Source organism: Nerophis ophidion, linkage group LG01, assembly GCF_033978795.1.
Source record: "Nerophis ophidion isolate RoL-2023_Sa linkage group LG01, RoL_Noph_v1.0, whole genome shotgun sequence".
Lineage (NCBI taxonomy): Eukaryota > Metazoa > Chordata > Actinopteri > Syngnathiformes > Syngnathidae > Nerophis > Nerophis ophidion.
Genome location: NC_084611.1, coordinates 35,183,930 through 35,201,497, shown reverse-complemented (window position 1 = coordinate 35,201,497; position 17,568 = coordinate 35,183,930). Strand labels below are relative to the sequence as shown.

The 17,568-nt window shown below is 40.0% G+C and overlaps 1 protein-coding gene across 3 annotated transcripts in view; it reads left to right on the top strand.

Annotated features, from left to right (window-relative positions):
* Window positions 1–139: 139 nt before the first annotated feature.
* qng1 (Q-nucleotide N-glycosylase 1) overlaps window positions 140–17,568 on the top strand; it is a 25,007-nt gene continuing 7,578 nt past the window's right edge. For 2 of the 3 annotated variants that reach the window (XM_061901417.1, XM_061901426.1), the window contains exons 1-6: window positions 140–227; window positions 4,172–4,372; window positions 6,002–6,148; window positions 6,592–6,704; window positions 14,671–14,814; window positions 15,030–15,225. In XM_061901417.1, the coding sequence (XP_061757401.1) occupies window positions 4,183–4,372; window positions 6,002–6,148; window positions 6,592–6,704; window positions 14,671–14,814; window positions 15,030–15,225 (790 nt within the window). In that variant the 5' untranslated portion in view covers window positions 140–227; window positions 4,172–4,182. Of the gene's footprint in view, window positions 228–4,171; window positions 4,373–6,000; window positions 6,149–6,591; window positions 6,705–14,670; window positions 14,815–15,029; window positions 15,226–17,568 lie in introns of those variants that run through there. The other variant, XM_061901434.1, reaches the window with a different exon arrangement.

The window sequence follows — 17,568 nt, the reverse complement described above, 5'->3', positions numbered from 1 at the left end:
AAAGGAGACGAAAGACTACCAATTGGTTTTGTGTGACAATAGTCCAACTTCAAGGTCAGTGTGTTTGGTTTGTCTTGTAATTAGTAACGAATTGAAGCTATTTCCGGTTTTGTCAGCTGACTGCCAGTGATTGGTTGAGAATGTACAGGCGGAGGCTCTGATTGGGCAAATTTCACTTACACACTGAGCGGATGTAGATGGGCGTGTCCAACGTGCTGCCAGGAGCGGTAAGTTGTGTTTGTACGACGAGGAAAATTGATTAAAAGCGTGTCAAAAACTACAATTACACGTTTCTAAGTGTTTGTATGAAGTAAAAAGCATAATATTTAGCACATGTTGATACGTAGACCTGAAACAATGCAGCCAACATCGGCTAGCTTTTAGAAAACGTAGTTGTAAATGTGTGATACAGTCTGTTAATTCAATCAAAAGTTGGATTTAAACGTACAATCTTTTAAGTTTTAGAGAAAGACGTGAATATAATTCAGTTCAGTTTCAGTGTATTTCGAACATGTATTAAGTGAATTGAATTATATTTATATAGCGCTTTTTCTCTAGTGACTCAAAGCGCTTTACATAGTGAAACCCAATTACCAAATTTTACATTTAAACCAGTGTGGGTGGCACTGGGAGCAGGTGGGTAAAGTGTCTTGCCCAAGGACACAACGGCAGCGATGAGGATGGCGGAAGTGGGGATCGAACCTGCAACCCTCAAGTTGCTGGCACGGCCACTCTATCAACCGAGCTATACCGACCCTGTAATGCATCGTACAATTCCAGTTGTTTTATTACAGCACGTCCGAAAAGGAGTAGGAAGAAGCAGAGCTTATTTATTCCTACCCCTTTTTATACCATAGCAATTTGATCCCATTTCCTTGTTCTCTCTAACAGAACGTTGAACAAATAAATAATATACCATAGTATTACCTGACACCTGTCACATATACAGCTGTCACATATACTGTAATATTCCATCCATCCATTTTCTACCGCTTATTCCCTTTGGGTTCGCGGGGGGCGCTGGTGCCTATCTCATCTACAATCGGGTGGAAGGCGGTGTAGTCCCTGGACAAGTCGCTATCTTATCGCAGGGCCAAAACAGATAGACAACATTCACACTCACATTCACACACTAGGGCCAATTTTAGTGTTGCCAATCAACCTATTCCCAGGTGCATGTCTTTGGAGGTGGGAGGAAGCCGGAGTACCCGGAGGGAACCCACGTATTCAGGGGAAGGACATGCAAACTCCCCACAGAAAGATCTTAAGCCCGGGATTGAATCCTGACTACTCAAGACCTTCGTATTGTGAGGCAGACGCACTAACCCCTCTGCCACGGTGAAGGCACTGTAATATTGTACATGGTAATTGTTATATATTGTATATATCAGGGGTCGGCAACCCGCGGCTCTTCGACCACTCTGATGTGGCTCAGCTGCATACTTGCCGACCGCCCGGAGAAAGAAGCCCGGTAGATTTCCAAATTTTAGTTTCTCTATCAGAAATCGACCAGGTAAACATTTTTAAATTTTCACCCAGACATCAACCTTTAGGGCATGCCGTGATGACAATGCCTCTAACACCTTTTGTACATGTCATCGCGCCAGGATTTTCACCATGCTATCTGCGTGCCGGCCGGCCGGTCACATTTTCAATGCAACCTCTATTTGAACGCACAAGCAACTGCAAGGCATACTTGTTCAACAGCCATACAGGTCACACTGAGGGTTGTGATGTAAACAACTTTAGCACTCTTACTAATATGCGCCACACTGTGAACCCACACCAAACAAGAATGACAAACACATTTCAGGAAAACATCCGCACTATAACACAACATAAACACGTCACAACAAATACCCAGAATACCCAGCTACCACCAACCCAACCCCGCCCACCTCAACCGACGCACGAAGGGTTTGGGGGGGAGAGGTTGGCTTGGTGGTAGCTGGGTATTCTGGATATTTTTTCTGTCGTGTTTATGTTGTGTTATAGTGTGGATGTTCTCCTGTGTTTGTCATTCTTGTTTGGGCTAGCTTCACAGTGTGGCGCATATCACTAAGACTGCTAAAGTTGTTTAAACGGCCACCCTCAGTGTGACTTGTATTGCTGTTGAATAAGGATGCCTTGCAGTCTTACGTGTGTCTGCAACAGCTTCGTCAAACAATTCTTTGGGCTTGCAAGCTATTTGTACAAACTGTAGAGGGCGGTAGTGCCATTATTGTACGCCCTTATTATTGTTAATTGGGTGAACACCAGCATACATTCGAGAGAATAATTACTCTGAAATTCGGGAGTCTCCCGGGAAAATTGGGAGGGTTGGCAGGTGTGACGCTGTCAAGCGGCATTCTTATAAAACTCGCGGGCCGCACTAACATTAAATTTTCATATTAAGGTGCGGGCCTCATATCTGAGACCCCAGGTGTATACGTAGCACAAAGCAAAAAATACTCAGTATGCAGTATTATTTCATTATGTGGCTCCCATTGTTTTCTTTACTTTGTGAAACGGGTCAAAATGGCTCTTTGAGTTGTAAAGGTTGCCGACCCCTGTTATATATGATATAGAAAGTATCATGTTAGACCCGCTCGACATCTATTGCTTTCGGTCCCTTAGAGGGGGGGTTGCCCACATATGCGGTCCTCTCCAAGGTTTCTCATAGTCATCATTGTCACTGTCACCGACATCCCACTGGGGTGAGTTTTCCTTGCCCTTATGTGGGCTCTACCGAGGATGTCGTTGTGGTTTGTGCAGCCCTTTGAGACACTGGTGATTTAGGGCTATATAAATAAACACTGATTGATTGATTGAAAGACATAATATATCAATATATATTATATACTGTACATATATTATGTAAATATTAAATACACATGTTATAATTTACATCGCTATATTTAGTCTATTTATACCTGCACTGTCCTTTCCATCCTTACACTTACCATCATTGTAAGTGAGGTACTGTGCGGAACAATTTCCCTTGTGTATCATTAAAGTTTGTCTAAGTCTAAGCATACAAATATTAAATACATAAATAATATTTGTCTCAATTAAAAAAAAAAATAGGGTTCAAGATATTCATCATAATTCTTGTTCTGTGTACTTTGTGAATACTTGTAGTTTGAACATTCTCTTAAACTGAATCATATTGGTGCTTTCTTTGATTTCTTTGGTTATTCCGTTCCCTCCATCCATCCATTTTCTACTGCTTATTCGATTTGGGTTCGCGGGGGGCGCTGGAGCTGGAGCCTATCTCAGCTACAATCGGGCGGAAGGCGGGGTACCCCCTGGACAAGTCGCCAACTCATCACAGGGCCAACACAGATAGACAGACAACATTCACACTCACATTCACACGCTAGGACTAATTTAGTGTTGCCAATCAACCTATCCCCAGGTGCATGTTTTTGGAGGTGGGAGGAAGCCGGAGTACCCGGAGGGAACCCACGCAGTCATGGGGAGAACATGCAAACTCCACACAGAAAGATCCCGATCGCAGGATCGAACCCAGGACCTTTGTATTGTGAGGCAGACGCACTAACCCCTGTACCACCGTGCTGCCTGGTTAATCCGTTCGATAATTTAATTCCACATACTCATATACTGAAGGTTTTAAGTATTGAACAAGCATATACATTTTTTAAATTAGATTTTTCTCTAAGGTTATAGGTCTCCTCTTTTGTTGAGAAAAATTGTTGAACATTCTTGGGTAGCAGTTTATAGTTTGCCTTGTACATAATTTTAGCTGCTTGCAAATGCACCAAATGGTAGAATTTCAATAATTGTGATTTAATAAATAAAGGGTTTGTATGTTCGCTATATTATGTATTATTCTAATTGATATTTTTTGTAACACACTTAGTGAATGAAGTGCACATTTGTAGTTGTTTCCCCATAGTTCTACACAATAACTCAGATATGATAACAGTAGAGAATATGAAGTGATTTTTGGTCTAGAACATGTTTTGCTTTATTCATTATTGACTTTATGTTGTATATTTTTTTACATGAGATTTCCAATTCATTGTATCATCTATTATTACACCCTAAAATGTGTTTTCTTTTACCCTTTCAATATTTAATCCCGTCTGTCTGTATAATGTAATAACAGTTGTGTTATTGTCTACAAAAATGCAATAGATGATGCATTATTTTGTATTATCTGTCCCAGCATAGTCCACCATGGAGCCTCCATTGTTTCCAAGGCAGTCGGGCAAGTTTGTAGCAGAGCGCAGTCAGGATGTGTTTGTGGAGGATGAAGGCATCCAGAAGGTGGCCGAGATGCTCTACGCTCTGCGGAACAGTGAAGAGCTGACTGCCAATGGCTGGAAGAAGGCCAACCCTCTGGCCCCTGCAGCTACCTCTGACCAGGGTAGTGTTGATCCTGCAAGTCGCTGTGACTCCACTTACAGTTGTGCTCATAAGTTTACATACCCTGGGAGAATTTATGATTTCTTGGCCATTCTTCAGAGAGTATGAATTATAACACAAAAACCTTTCTTCCACTCATGCTTAATGGTTGTGTGAAGATATTTATTGGCAAACAACTGTGTTTACTCTTTTTAAATCAAAAATGACAAAAGAAAGTACCCAAATGACCCTGATCAAAAGTTTACATACCCCTGTGACTTTGATCTGATAACATGCACAAAAGTTGACACAAACAGGTTTGAATGGTTAATCAAGGTTCCAAACCTCACCTGTGCCATGTTTGTTTATAATTAATGTGTGTGTATAAAAGGTCAGTGAGTTTCTGGGCTTCTGACAGACCATTGCATCTTTCATCCAGTGCTGCACAGATGTTTATGGATTCTGAGTCATGGGGAAGGCAAAAGAATTGTCAAAAGATCTGCGAGAAAAGGTAAGTGAACTGCATAAAACAGGAAAGGGATATAAAAAGATTTTAAAGGAATTTAGAATGCCAATCAGCAGTGTTCAAATGCTGATTAAGAAGTGGAAAATGAGGGATTCAGGTAGACCAATTAAGAAGTGGAAAATGAGGGATTCAGGTAGACCAGCAAAGATTTCATCCACAACAGCAGGAAAAGTGTTCGAGATGCAAAGAAAAATACACAAATAACTTCAGCTGAAATAACTTGAAGAAAAATGGGCTGCATGGTCAAGTCGCCAGAAGAAAGCCATTTCTGCGCAAATTTCACAATGTATCCCGCCAAACAGCACAAAGACAAGCCTCAAAACTTCTGGAACAGTAATTTGGAGTGATGGCTTTCTTCTGGCGACTCGACCATGCAGCCCATTTTTATTCAAGTTTCTCCTTATTGTGGATCTTGAAACAGCCGCACCACAATATTTCAGAGAGTTCTGTATTTCAGCTGAAGTTATTTGTGGATTTTTCTTTGCATCTTGAACAATTTTCCTAGCAGTTGTGGCTGAAATCTTTGCTGGTCTACTTGAATCCCTCATTTTCCACTTCTTAATCAGCGTTTGAACATTCTCAATTCTTTGGATATCTTTTTATACCCTTCTACTGTTTTGTGCAGTTCAATTACCTTTTCTCGCAGATCTTTTGACATTATTTTGCCTTCCCCATTACTCAGAATCCAGAAACATCTATGCAGCACTGGATGAAAGATGCAATGGTTTGTCAGAAGCCCAGAAACTCACTGACATTTTACACAAACACATTAATTACAAACAAACATGTCACAGGTGAGGATTGAAACCTTGATTAGCCATTCAAACCTGTTTGTTTCAACTTTTGTGCATGTTATCAGATCAAAGTCACTGGAGTATCTACATTTTTGATCAGGGTCATTTGGGTACTTTCTTCTGTCATTTTGATTTAAAAAGAGTAAACACGGTTGTTAGCCAATAAATAGCTTCACACAACCATTAAGCATGAGTGGAAGAAATGTTTTTGTGTTATCATTCACATTATCTGAAGAATGGCCAAGTAATCATAAATTCCCCCAGGGTATGCAAACTTATGAGCACAACTGTATTTTGATGTAGTTTGTGTTTCTCGCTCAAACCCTGCAGGCTTTCAATTGGGTGTTTGTGGTGGACACTTTGAACTTCTCCTTCTGGCCCGAGAAGGACACCGAACAATGCGAGGTGACTTTTAAAGGCACCACGCACACGGGCTACATGACCCTCTGTGCCGCCATCGCCAGGGCCATTGATGAAGGTAAGGCGCTGTTAATCCTTTTTGTTCGAAACCTGTAACCTGACTGTCTGTACGCACGTTTCTTTTCAGCCCTCTACCCCCCCATGGGCTGTCCAATTATTGTGAATGTGCCCTTTGCTTGAACTTGGACAGCTGGTGGGGGGCGGGGGGTGATGCTGGTAACTCTGCACACGCCAGTGCATCATTTGCAATTAGCGGGAATGATGCTGGATATTAATCAATAAGGTTTTATATGAAACGCCGCTTTCCTATGTGTGCTCGCCGTGGCCTTTTGCAATTAAGGGGAATTCTCCCCATAGCATGGCTGCGCAGCGTGAATCCCATGAAATTATGTTGTCGGGGCTTCTTCACAGAAATTCCTGCTGTAGAGAGCCTCCCCCCACCACTCTGCCCTCTTCACTTGTTACCAGTTGAATGCATACTTGCTCCTCTTCCCTCCCCAGGGGTGCCCATCACGGATCCCAATTTCTTCTCTCAGATGAGCGTAGAGGAGTTGGCGCACGTTCTCCGCTCGGACAACGCAACGCCCATGCCGATGCTTCGCGAGCGTCACCAGGTTGCACAGTTATTCACCTGCTCACATCCAATACGAAATTCGGCAAAAAAACCCCATATGTAATTAGGAGTGGGTACTGTTGCGTCTGACCAGTCTTCCCTCTCAGGGAATTAAAGTCACTGGTCAATCCCAATTTCTTTCAGATGACATATATGCAGAGTAAAAAGGACCATCAAGACAGAGTTGGAATATTATTAAGTTTTACTAAAACTTTAGGAGACCAGTCCACACCAATGCGGTCACACCGGCATCTCGAAATGGTCTAACATTCAAACGGGAAGAGACAACTTCTTGAATTAATAGGCACGTACTGATTCAACCAGTGCCATTTTATGATACTTATGTCGTATGTCACGTCTGGTTGCACACTTGGCGGGTCAACAAGCACGTAGAGCGGACTCGGTCGGACTGCCTCTAGGAAATGTAAATTTTCAATTCCATTAAAACCTCTAAAGGCCTTAGTGGCCACATGCGTGGACAGCACCTTTTAGCTTTTATTTCCAAAATTGTGTACACTACTGAATTGGGGTCTTATGCTACTATATGGACACTTATACTGCTATCTGGTGGTGTCAAAAAAGTATAATAAAATGGAATTTGGGAAAAAAAAAGGGTAAAAATAAAAATTAGCATGTCACTAAACATGAAGTACACGTTTGTGTACTTACGGACTAAGTACATTATATTTAAAGATGATTTTTAGTTTTTATTATAATCAGGGTCCTATAAGCCCAAATAGCAAAGAGAAATAAAAAAAGCATGTAAACAAACAACTTGGGCCTTAAAAGGTTAAAGCAAGAATGCCTGATAGAAAACACTTGTACTGAGAGGTCCACTTTTCACAATACGATAGCTCGATTAGATTTGCCATAGACTGATGAGCATTAGCAATATTGCATGAAAATTTCAACACCTCTAAATTTGTTACTGAAAACTACTATTAAGATGACACCAGAATCCAAAATTATCCACCTGCTCACATCTAATCAGAAAGTCAGCAACAATAAAAAATACATATGCCGTTAGGAGTGGGTACCAAAAAATCTCGGTACTCCCGGGTATTGATTCACAAAAATCCAGACAGTGTCATATGACGATACTTTTGTTGTATGTCACGTCCGGTTGCACACTTGGCCAGCTCAAACACTTGGCGGGTAAACAAGCAGCTTGGGCGGACTCAGTCAGACTGCCTGTAGGTAATGTTGCAATTTTCAATTCCATCAAAGCAGGTATGCCTGATAGAAAACACTTGTGCTGAGATGTTCCACTTTTCAAAATACGCTAACTCAATGCTAATTGGATTTGCCATAGACATCCTATTGACGAGCATTAGCAATTTTACATGGCGATTTCAACACCTCGAAATTAGACAGTGAAAAGTACAACTAAGATTCTACAAGGTTTCAAAATGATCCACCTGCTCACATCCAATCAGAAAGTCAGCAACAATAAAAATACATATGTTACGTTAAGAGTGGATACCGAATTATGTCATTACTACCGGGTATTGATTCACATAAAATCAAACTGTGCCATATTACGATACTTTTGCCCTATGTCACATCCAGTTTCACACTCAAACACTTGGCAGGTAAACAAGCACGTAGAGCAGACCCAGTCGGACTGCCTCTAGGTAACGTTGCAATTTTCAATTCCATCAAAGCAAGTATGCCTGATAGAAAACACTTGTACTGAGAGGTTCCATATTTCTAAATACGCTAGCTCAATGCTAATTTACATTGGATTTGCCATAGACATCCTACTGATGAGCATTAGCAATTTTACATGGCGATTTCAAAACCTCCAAATTTGGTAGTGAAAACTACAGCTAAGAATCCAGCTATTTCCAAAAGTATCCACATGCTCACATCCAATCAGGAATGCAGCACAAATAAAATAACTATAAGCAATTAGGAGTGGGTACCTAATTCAGTACTATTATAGGTACAAACCAAATTCCGATGGTACCACCGGGTATCGATTCACGTAAAATCAAACGGTGTCATATTTTGATACTTTTGTTGTATATCACATCCGGTTAGCATTAGCGATTTTATATGGCAATTTCCACACCTCCAAATATGGTAGTGAAAACTACAAGTAAGATGCATGTTAAAATCAAACAACTGATAATGTAATAAGTGTAAATTGTAAAGTACTTACAAACACGTTTTAGTGCGCAACATAATGGAAGATTCAGCTTAATGGCAAAGACTACTCCCTGATTAGGCAACACACCATATAGTGCATAGGTGTCAAATTCAAGGCCAGTGGCCAAATCTGGCCTGCCACGTTATTTTATTTGGCCCGCAAAAGCCTGGAAATAATATGCATTAATAAAATGTTTCATCTTTTCTTACTAACTATATTTGTTGTTTCCCCTTTGACATTAAAACTCATGTACTGTGTATCTTTTAAAATATTACAGTATATTATCATATATTTGAAAAATATATTTTTGTAAAATAAAGATAAATACTAGGGGTGTGGGGAAAATTTCGATTCGAATACGAATCGCGATCTTCACATTGTGCGATTCAGAATCAATTCTAATTTTTTTTTAAATCGTTTTTTTGTTGTTGATTTTTTATTTTTTTATTTATTTTTTTAATCAATCCAACAAAACAATACACAGCAATACCATAACAATGCAATCCAATTCCAAAACCAAACCTGACCGAGCAACACTCAGAACTGCATGTGTGAGACAATCATTGGTACTTTAACTTTAACTTTAAACAGAGCAATTGAAAGGAGACACAAACACGACACAGAACAAACCAAAAGTACTGAAACAAAAATTTATATTATCCACAACAGTTTCAATATTAGTTATAATTTCAGCATCGCAGTGATTAAAAATCCCTCATTGACATTATCATTAGACATTTATAAAAAAAAAAAATAAAAACAATAGTGTCACAGTGGCTTACACTTGCATCGCATCTCATAAGCTTGACAACACACTGTGTCCAATGGTTCGTTTAATAGTTAAAAAAAATTTACATTATTGCAATCATTTGATAAAACATTGTCCTTTACAATTGTAAAAGCTTTTTTTTAAAAATCCACTACTCTGCTAGCATGTCAGCAGACTGGGGTAGATCCTGCTGAAATCCTGTGTATTGAATGAATACAGAATCGTTTAGAATCGGAAAACTATCGTTTTTGAATCGAGAATCGCGTTGAATCGAAAAAATTGATTTATAATCGAATCGCGACCAGATAGACAAGATTTACACTCACATTCACACACTAGGGCCAATTTAGTGTTGCCAATCAGGTGCATGACATCCCCAGGTGCATGTCTTTGGAAGTGGGAGGAAGCCGGAGTACCCGGAGGGAACCCATGCAGTCACGGGGAGGACATGCAAACTCCACACAGAAAGGCATCTTATTTCAAAATAATTTGAAAAAGCAACTTTTCTTACCTTCTGGTACCTGCTGATCTGAATTTGGGATCTGCTTAAATCCGGAAAAATTGCTCATCCGCCTTTGTAGTTTGTACCGACTACATAGTCGATAAGCTTCTTCTTTTTCTCTATCTTCTTATGTGACATTCATCCTCCGCTGTTGTCACTTCTAATATAAAGTAGTGTAAAGTTCTTACTTATATTTTTCAGTAAACTCGCCATGAAAGCGCTAAAACATACCGGTGTAGTGAGTTTATATTATTCACCCAAGGAACTTAAGTTATTAGAGTTCCAGTCGGACGCTTTTTCACGGGACAGACTTGTTGTTGTTTCCGGATGAGGGGATGCTGCTTCGTTATTGATTTAAGTAAAGTCTGAATGTCATTGTAGAGGTTGCCCGCTAGTGGGTTCTTCAGACCACTGCACACGGCCAGGAGAGCCCTGAATTCAGGGTATAACTTTATTTTCATCCAATTGTACAAAGTCTTTTGCTTTTCAGCAAAATGTATTTTCTGCGTCTGTCTCTCAGCAGTACTTCCAACGCCAACCACGTCTCTCCTCCCGGTTGCTGCTTATACAGAGCGACAGGTGATTAGATAACAATGCCCAAGTGGGCCGTGCACGCACCTTTTGCTGACTTCGAGGCTAGTCCTGCCACACCCCGTTCCAATGCAGGCCCGCAGGCCACGCCCCCCTCCACTGTCATTAAAACAGTTAGCTCCATCTTTTGACACTTCTTCAACTCCCGTCCTTGCACACTACACCGCTACAACAAATATGACGGGGAAAAGACGCTGCCGAAAGTGAGCCACGTAAATCAGACCGCCCACAAAACGGCCCATCCGGAAGCGACTGTCAGAAAGCGGCTTGTAGATGATCTCTAAAACTTAATCGGTGCAACATTTTGACCAAAGAACCACCATTACATGTTATGTAGACCACAAGGAAGTGTTTTACATTTACAAAAAAAAGGAATAATATGACTCCTTTAATGCGCCATATACAAACCCCGGTTCCATATGAGTTGGAAAATTGTGTTAGAGGTAAATAAAAACAGAATACAATAATTCTCAAATCCTTTTCAACTCATATTCATTTGAATGCACTAAAAAGACAACATATTTGATGTTGAAACTCATAAACTTAATTTTTTTTTTTTTGCAAATAATAATTAACTTAGAATGTCATGGCTGCAACACGTGCCAAAGTAGTTGGGAAAGGGCATGTTCAACACTGTGTTACATCACCTTTTCTTTTAACAACACTCAATAAACGTTTGGGAACTGAGGAAACCAATTATTGAAGCATTGAAAGTGGAATTCTTTCCCATTCTTGTTTTATGTAGAGCTTCAGTCGTTCAACAGTCCTGGGTCTCCGCTGTCGTATTTTACGCTTCATAATGCGCCACACATTTTTGATGGGAGACAGGTCTGGACTGCAGGCGGGCCAGGAAAGTACCCACACTCTATTTTTTACAAAGCCACGCTGTTGTAACACGTGCTGAATGTGGCTTGGCATTGTCTTGCTGAAATAAGCAGGAGTGTCTATGAAAAAGACGGCGCTTAGTGGCAGCATATGTTGCTCCAAAACCTGTATGGACCTTTCAGCATTAATGGCGCCTTCACAGAAGTCTAAGTTACCCATGCCTTGGGCACTAATGCACCCCCATACCACCACGGATGCTGGCTTTTAAACTTTGCGTCGATAACAGTCTGGATGGTTTGCTTCCCTATTGGTCCGGATGACACGATGTCGAATATTTCCAAAAACAATTTGAAATGTGGACTGGTCAGACCACAGAACACTTTTCCACTTTGCATCAGTCCATCTTAGATGATCTCGGGCCCAGAGAAGCCTGCGGCGTTTCTGGATGTTGTTGATAAATGGCTTTTGCTTTGCGTAGTAGAGCTTTAACTTGCACTTACGGTTGTAGCGATGAACTGTATTTAGTGACAGTGGTTTTCTGAAGAGTTCCTGGGCCCATGTGGTGATATCCTTTAGAGATTGATGTCGGTTTTTGATACAGTGCCGTCTGAAGGATCGAAGGTCACGGTCATTCCATGTTGGTTTCTGGCCATGCCGCTTACGTGGTGTGATTTCTCCAGATTCTCTGAACCTTTTGATGATATTATGAACCGTAGATGTTGAAATCCCTGAATTTCTTGCAATTGCACTTTGAGAAACGTTGTTCTTAAACTGTTTGACTATTTGCTCACGCAGTTGTGGACAAAGGGGTGTACCTCGCCCCATCCTTTCTTGTGAAAGACTGAGCATTTTTTGGGGAGCTGTTTTTATACCCAATCATGGCACCCACCTGTTCCCAATTAGCCTTATTTGGATGTTCCAAATAAGTGTTTGATGAGCATTTCTCAACTTTTTCAGTATTTATTGCCACCTTTCCCAACTTCTTTGACACGTATGCTGGCATCAAATTCTAAAGTTGATGATTATTTGCAAAAAAAAACATGTTTATCATTTTGAACATCAAATATGTTGTGTTTGTAGCATATTCAACTGAATATGGGTTGAAAATAATTTGCAAATCATTGCATTCCGTTTATATTTACATCTAACACAATTTCCCAACTCATATGGAAACGAGGTTTGTAATCCGGTGCGCCTTTTATTTGAAAATAGATAGAAAATAGACCATTCATCGACAGTGCACCTTATAATTCGGTGGGCCCTACGGTTCGGAAAATACGGTACTACAATGGAGAATCATAAACAACTTACAATAACACGTGACCACGACTATTTGCAAAGAAAGTACCACAAGGCATGACGGTAAGCCAGAGACACTATTGACACAGTATATTCTTTTTTTTAACGCTAGACTGTTTCTTTGGAAATAAGTCAAAGAAAAAGTACAACATCCAGAGTTAGTCAAGCACATTGATGTCTTACACTTGTGCAGTTGGACAAACTTCGCATGTTAGACTTAATTTATACTGTGTTGGGTAAATCCAGCATAATAACAGTTCATCCGTGTTAGAGCTGTAAAAATGTTTTGATTAGTTCGATAAGAAAAAAGCATAGCTTTATGTTCTGTTGCTTTGATTAAATGTTTGTTGAGTGTAACTAATAACAATTGCATGGAGTGCCAGGAACTTTAAATATACGAACATAGTTTCAACACGGCCCACGCAAGAGAGACCACATGATTGCGTTTGCCTTTTTTTTTATTCACGCGTTTAAAAAGTGCAATTTCAATGTTGATTGATGATGTGCATTTATTAGAAAAGAGAATAAAATTTATGGCAAGCAAAAAAAAAATCTTTATTTCACAAATTTCCCATAAAACACACATTGAGGCTATAAAGTGTGTTTTATTCGATTACTCGATAAACCGAACAAGCAAATCAATAAATCACTCGTTTGCTAAAATAATTGATATCTGCAGCCTGGATCCGGATTTTTTTTTTGTTGATGTCACTACGGCGGTTCAAATTTCAAAGTTTTTGTATGACTTTTTTGCCCATTTCTGTTGTCAAATTCAGAGTTGTACGGCTTTGGGGGTGATTTAATTTGAAGTTTCCACTGTAGGGCTCGGGATCTTTCTGTGTGGAGTTTGCATGTTCTCCCCGTGAATGCGTGGGTTCCCTCCGGGTACTCTGGCTTCCTCCCACTTCCAAAGACATGCACCTGGGGATAGGTTGATTGGCAACACTAAATTGGCCCTAGTGTGTGAATGTTAGTGTGAATGTTGTCTGTCTATCTGTGTTGGCCCTGCGATGAGGTGGTGACTTGTCCAGGGTGTAAAACGCCTTCCGCCCGATTGTAGCTGAGATAGGCGCCAGCGCCCCCCGCGACCCCAAAAGGGAATATGCAGTAGAAAATGGATGTACCCGCCTTTTGCCCGATTGCAGCTGAGATAGGCGCCAGCGCCCCCCGCGACCCCAAAAGGGAATAAGCGGTAGAAAATGGATGGATGGATGGATGGATGGGTTTCCACTGTAGGAGAAATGATGTGGCAGACGTGACATGCTGTTTGAAAACAAAACAAAACACTTTTAGTAATTGCTGTGATCTTCATGCGATGTGACGACATCATTGTTTTATCTGACCATGATGTCGCCTTTTGTCGTCGGTAGAAGTTGTTGATTTACGTTGCGTTTTCTTGGTGATTAATTTTTACTCTGTGAATGAACAGGAATGCTAGTAAACTTGATTTGTTATTTTTTATTAGTATCCCTATTTTTTTTTTAGTATTTATAGTCATTTTGTGACAAAATTTTAGGTTTTTATTTTTTTATTTTACAATAATATCAAACACTGAGTCCAAGTATACGTATTCCAGCACATCCGTACCAAGAAAAGCACTTTATAAGTGTGATGTAATATTGTTATTATATATTTTCCTATGCGGCTTACAAACTATTTTGGCATGTCATCCGAGGTTTGCTATGATAGGCCGTGATGTCCTTGTTCTTGTCTCTGCTTTTACACACAATGGAAACGTGCAAGGTGCTATTTCTAGCTAGATTAACATCGCACTTTATTTACAGCTCTGTATAACACGTGCACACCTCCTCCTGTCTTTTAACAATAAGGTGCTGACGGAAGGCGGCCGCGTGCTTTTGAAACACGGCGGAAGCTTCTGCAATTTCATCAGCCAAGCTGGGGCCGACGCCCGGAAGATGGTGGAGCTCATTGTGGACAAGATTCCTTCGTACAGAGACGAAGCTACCTATGAGGTTTGTCAGCATTGTTTGAGTCCAATATGAAGTTTTAATCCATTTCTGGATGTTGTTGCTAGGATGCACGCTTTATTAATAATGTCACTATACTCATATTGTATAGGTATTAGATGAGCAATGAACAGGCTGTGATGTAAGGGCTCCCTCTGGTGGCCAAAGACAGCAAAGCAACAGGTGTCCCATTCAAAGAGTACCCCTCCGCTTCATTCCAGGGTAAGAGAATCGCATTCTACAAGCGAGCTCAAATCCTGGTGGCCGACTTCTGGGGCATCATGGCAGCCCGGGGCGAGGCGGACATCTCTAACATGGACTGGCTGACCATGTTCGCTGACTACAGGATCCCTCAGGTCCTCGTCTACTTCGGCGCCCTGCGGTACTCCGACGCTCTTCTGGGCATGCTCCACAATGGTGTGTGTGAGTGTGTGTCGCTTCGTCAGGTGCACCCGCACCTTCTCATGCAAGAGCAACATCAAAACATTATATTCATACTAGCTTATCCCCCAGCTTTAGTTACACTACTGAAAACTGTTTTTAATATTTTGGTTGACTTTGTTAACCACGTTCGAGGGTCTAAATCGGGGGTGTCAAACGTACGGGCCGTGGACCGGATCAGGCCCGCAGAATGAGTTTGCCAAGTATAAAAATGAGCCGAAATTTTTTGATGAAAGACAGTGCTGTTGTAAATGTGTCCACTAGATGTCACAATAGCAATTTTTTGTATCTTTGTAGATGATGCCAAATATGTGCAAAATAAACCACATGATGTTAGTACATCAGGTGTGGAAAATGAGCAAACTACATGAATAACATCCTGTAATTTGATTTTGATATTTTTTTATCTTGATATACCGTATTTTTCGAACTATAAGTCGCAGTTTTTTTCATAGTTTGGCCGGGGTTGCGACTTATACTCAGGAGCGACTTCTGTGAAATTTTTAACACATTACCATAAAATATCAAATAAAACTATTTAGCTCATTCACATAATAGACTAGACGTATAAGATTTCATCGGATTTAGCAATGCGGAGTGACAGATAGTTATTTGAATGACTCTTACCATAATATGTTACGTTAACATACCAGGCACCTTCTCAGTTGGTTATTTATGCGTCATATAACGTACACTTATTCAGCCTGTTGTTCACTATTCTTTATTTATTTTAAATTGCCTTTCAAATGTCTATTCTTGGTGTTGGGTTTGATCAAATAAATTTCCCCAAAAAATGCGACTTATACTCCAGTGTGACTTATATATGTTCTTTTCCTTCTTTATTATGCATTTTCGGCAGGTGCGACTTATACTCCGAAAAATACGGTATTGAAAATGAACACCAACGAGTTGACATGAACATTATCAGATAATTTATCCGGAAAGTAAAAATAACGACAAATAAAGGTAGAATACTATCAACATGTAAGTGTAAAAAAAAACCAACAACATTATGATTAGTACATTTTCAGAATGTGCTTGTTCTATTTTTAAACAAAGAAAACATCTGAAGTTGTCTTTATTTTTTTAAGATATCGTGCCATGATTTTACCAGTCTGGCCCACTTGGGAGTAGATTTTTCTCCATGTGGCCCCTGATTTAAAATGAGTTTGACACCCCTGCTCTAAATACTTTTAGATAGACAAAAATATGTCGTTTCACAATTATTCAAACCACAATCGTACAAGTTTACCTCATGCTAAAAATGTAATAAACATCAAATAAGTCATGTGTTAGTAAATACTTTTATTGTAAATAGATTATAAATGAATATATATTCCAGAAATGTATTCATTACTTTATTGTTTCGCAAAGGAGCATACCCTGCATTTCCTTGATTCCGCCCACTACCGCCTGATAGGTCACTCAACAAACACATAAATTCACGATTTTTTTTCAATAGAATTAATTCAGGTTTATACGTCACAATGTAATAATTATAAATTGTGAGTCAGTCTTTAACAGTTTGTTGTTATTGATTTAGTTTTATTTAACTAAGGAACTATAAAAATGTATATACAGTACAGGTCAACAGTTTGGACACACCTTCTCATTCACAACACAACTGATGGTCCCAACCCAATTGATAAAGCAAGAAATTCCACTAATCAACCCTGATAAGGCACACCTGTAAAGTGAAAACCATTTCAGGTGACTACCTCTTGAATTTCATGGAGAGAATGCCAGGAGTGTGCAAAGCAGTAATCATAGCAAAGCGTGGCTATTTTGAAGTGTTTTCGATTACTTCACCTTTTTTTGTTAAGTACATAACGCCACGTGTGTTCATTCATAGTTTTGATGCCTTCAGTGACAGTCTACAATGTAAATAGTCATGAAAATAAAGAAAACACATTGAATGAGAAGGTGTGTCCAAACTATTGGCCTGTACTGTGTGTATATATGAAACTTCTTTTTTTCAAAACCTTTTATCATTAGTATTCAATATTTTTAGGATTTATATCAGGGGTCCCTAAACTTTTTGACTCGGGGGCTGCATTGGGTTAAACAAGATTATATATATATACAAAAAAAGAAAAAAAAAAAATATATATATATATATTGATGTCACATTATTGCCTGAGTGGCTATGAGACACAGAGTAATAACCATCCATCCATTTTCTACCGCTTGTCCCTTTTTGGAGTCGCGGGGGTTGCTGGAGCCTATCTCAGCTGCATTCTGGCGGAAGGCGGGTTGCACTCTTGACAAGTCGCTACCTCATCGCAGGGCCAACACAGATAGACAGACAACATTCACGCT